Source organism: Anoplophora glabripennis, unplaced genomic scaffold (genome assembly GCF_000390285.2).
Source record: "Anoplophora glabripennis isolate ALB-LARVAE unplaced genomic scaffold, Agla_2.0 scaffold1312, whole genome shotgun sequence".
Classification (NCBI taxonomy): domain Eukaryota; kingdom Metazoa; phylum Arthropoda; class Insecta; order Coleoptera; family Cerambycidae; genus Anoplophora; species Anoplophora glabripennis.
In genome coordinates, this window is record NW_019417544.1 from 16356 (window position 1) to 17514 (window position 1159).

The 1159-nt window shown below is 30.2% G+C and overlaps 1 protein-coding gene across 1 annotated transcript in view; it reads right to left on the reverse strand.

Annotated features, from left to right (window-relative positions):
• The window catches only part of LOC111692404 (fatty acyl-CoA reductase 1-like), a gene marked incomplete at its 3' end in the record, with an annotated part of 16469 nt that extends 15734 nt beyond the window's left edge, over window positions 1–735 (reverse strand). Inside the window, exon 1 of the mRNA XM_023456405.1 lies at window positions 466–735. Within this exon, the coding sequence (XP_023312173.1) occupies window positions 466–651 (186 nt within the window). The remainder of the gene's footprint in view (window positions 1–465) is intronic.
• Between the last annotated feature and the right edge of the window lie 424 nt (window positions 736–1159).

Here is a 1159-nt window from a genome sequence, read left to right on the forward strand (position 1 = left end):
TAATTACAGTTATCCAATAAAATTTTTGAAAACTTAATGTCATATGTGTTTAACTCATACAGAGTATACAACAGTTTAATACATTTATTATTATAAAACTTATAACCAGTACTAGATGTTCTAATAACGATATGGAACACTTTAATAACAGTTATTGCTATTATTTCGTAAAGGGTATAAAAAACGTTGTATACTAGTTATAAAATAATTTAATAAAGAATAAGGTTAATCACTATACAACTGTGCTAGCAGTACGCGTTTTATATCCAATATTCACCTGTTTAACTGTCACATATAGTATACAATGGTCTTATAATGGCATATAGAATTCGAATAAAGAATAAAGCGCATTTCTTTCAGTGTAGTACACACGAAATCAATATATTTATCAATGAAGTCTACAACTATCTCTTTACATGAATACACATTTATCACCGAGGTTACATCTCTCTTTTAAATGCTTACTTGATAATCGGTGATTACTTGAAGCCTTTCCTCGGGTGTTTTGTCTTTCTTTTTCCTTAAAAGTACATAAATTTTTTCAATCCCACCACAAGATCTTAATAGTTTTTCAATGAGCACTTTTCCAATGAAACCCGATCCTCCAGTTATAAGAATGTATTTACCATTAAAAAAGTCTCCGACAGACATTATTTAAAATTAATGTAAAACGATATCTAAAAAAAAATTGTCGCTATCAAAAGCTTCATATAAACTTAAATGAACGAATTTATCTAGTCAACTAGCTAGGGAAACAAACTAATACATAATATAATTTAGCAAAGTTCTTGAACTCTATTATATAAGCATGCATAAATTGGTAAACACCGAAAAAATGATTTGGTAATTAGGTCTACCAAGGCTTTCTCCTATGTCACCACATATTTTTTAAACATTATTTGTTTCTTTACTACATTTAGAAAGGAGTCTTGCTGAGGTAATACGATGTCTCATTCATTAATGTCGTACCGAGATACAGGGTGTCCCACGGTGACGAGACAGTCATATTTCAGAGACTACTTCGATTTTAATTTTGAAGTATTTTCGGGCATGCCCTTCTCAAGTAAAGTAATAGTGGACACCTAATGCTTCCGGTTACACCGGAACTATCATAAAGGTTTCCTATTCTTACAGTTAACCGTTTTTGATTTTTTTTTTT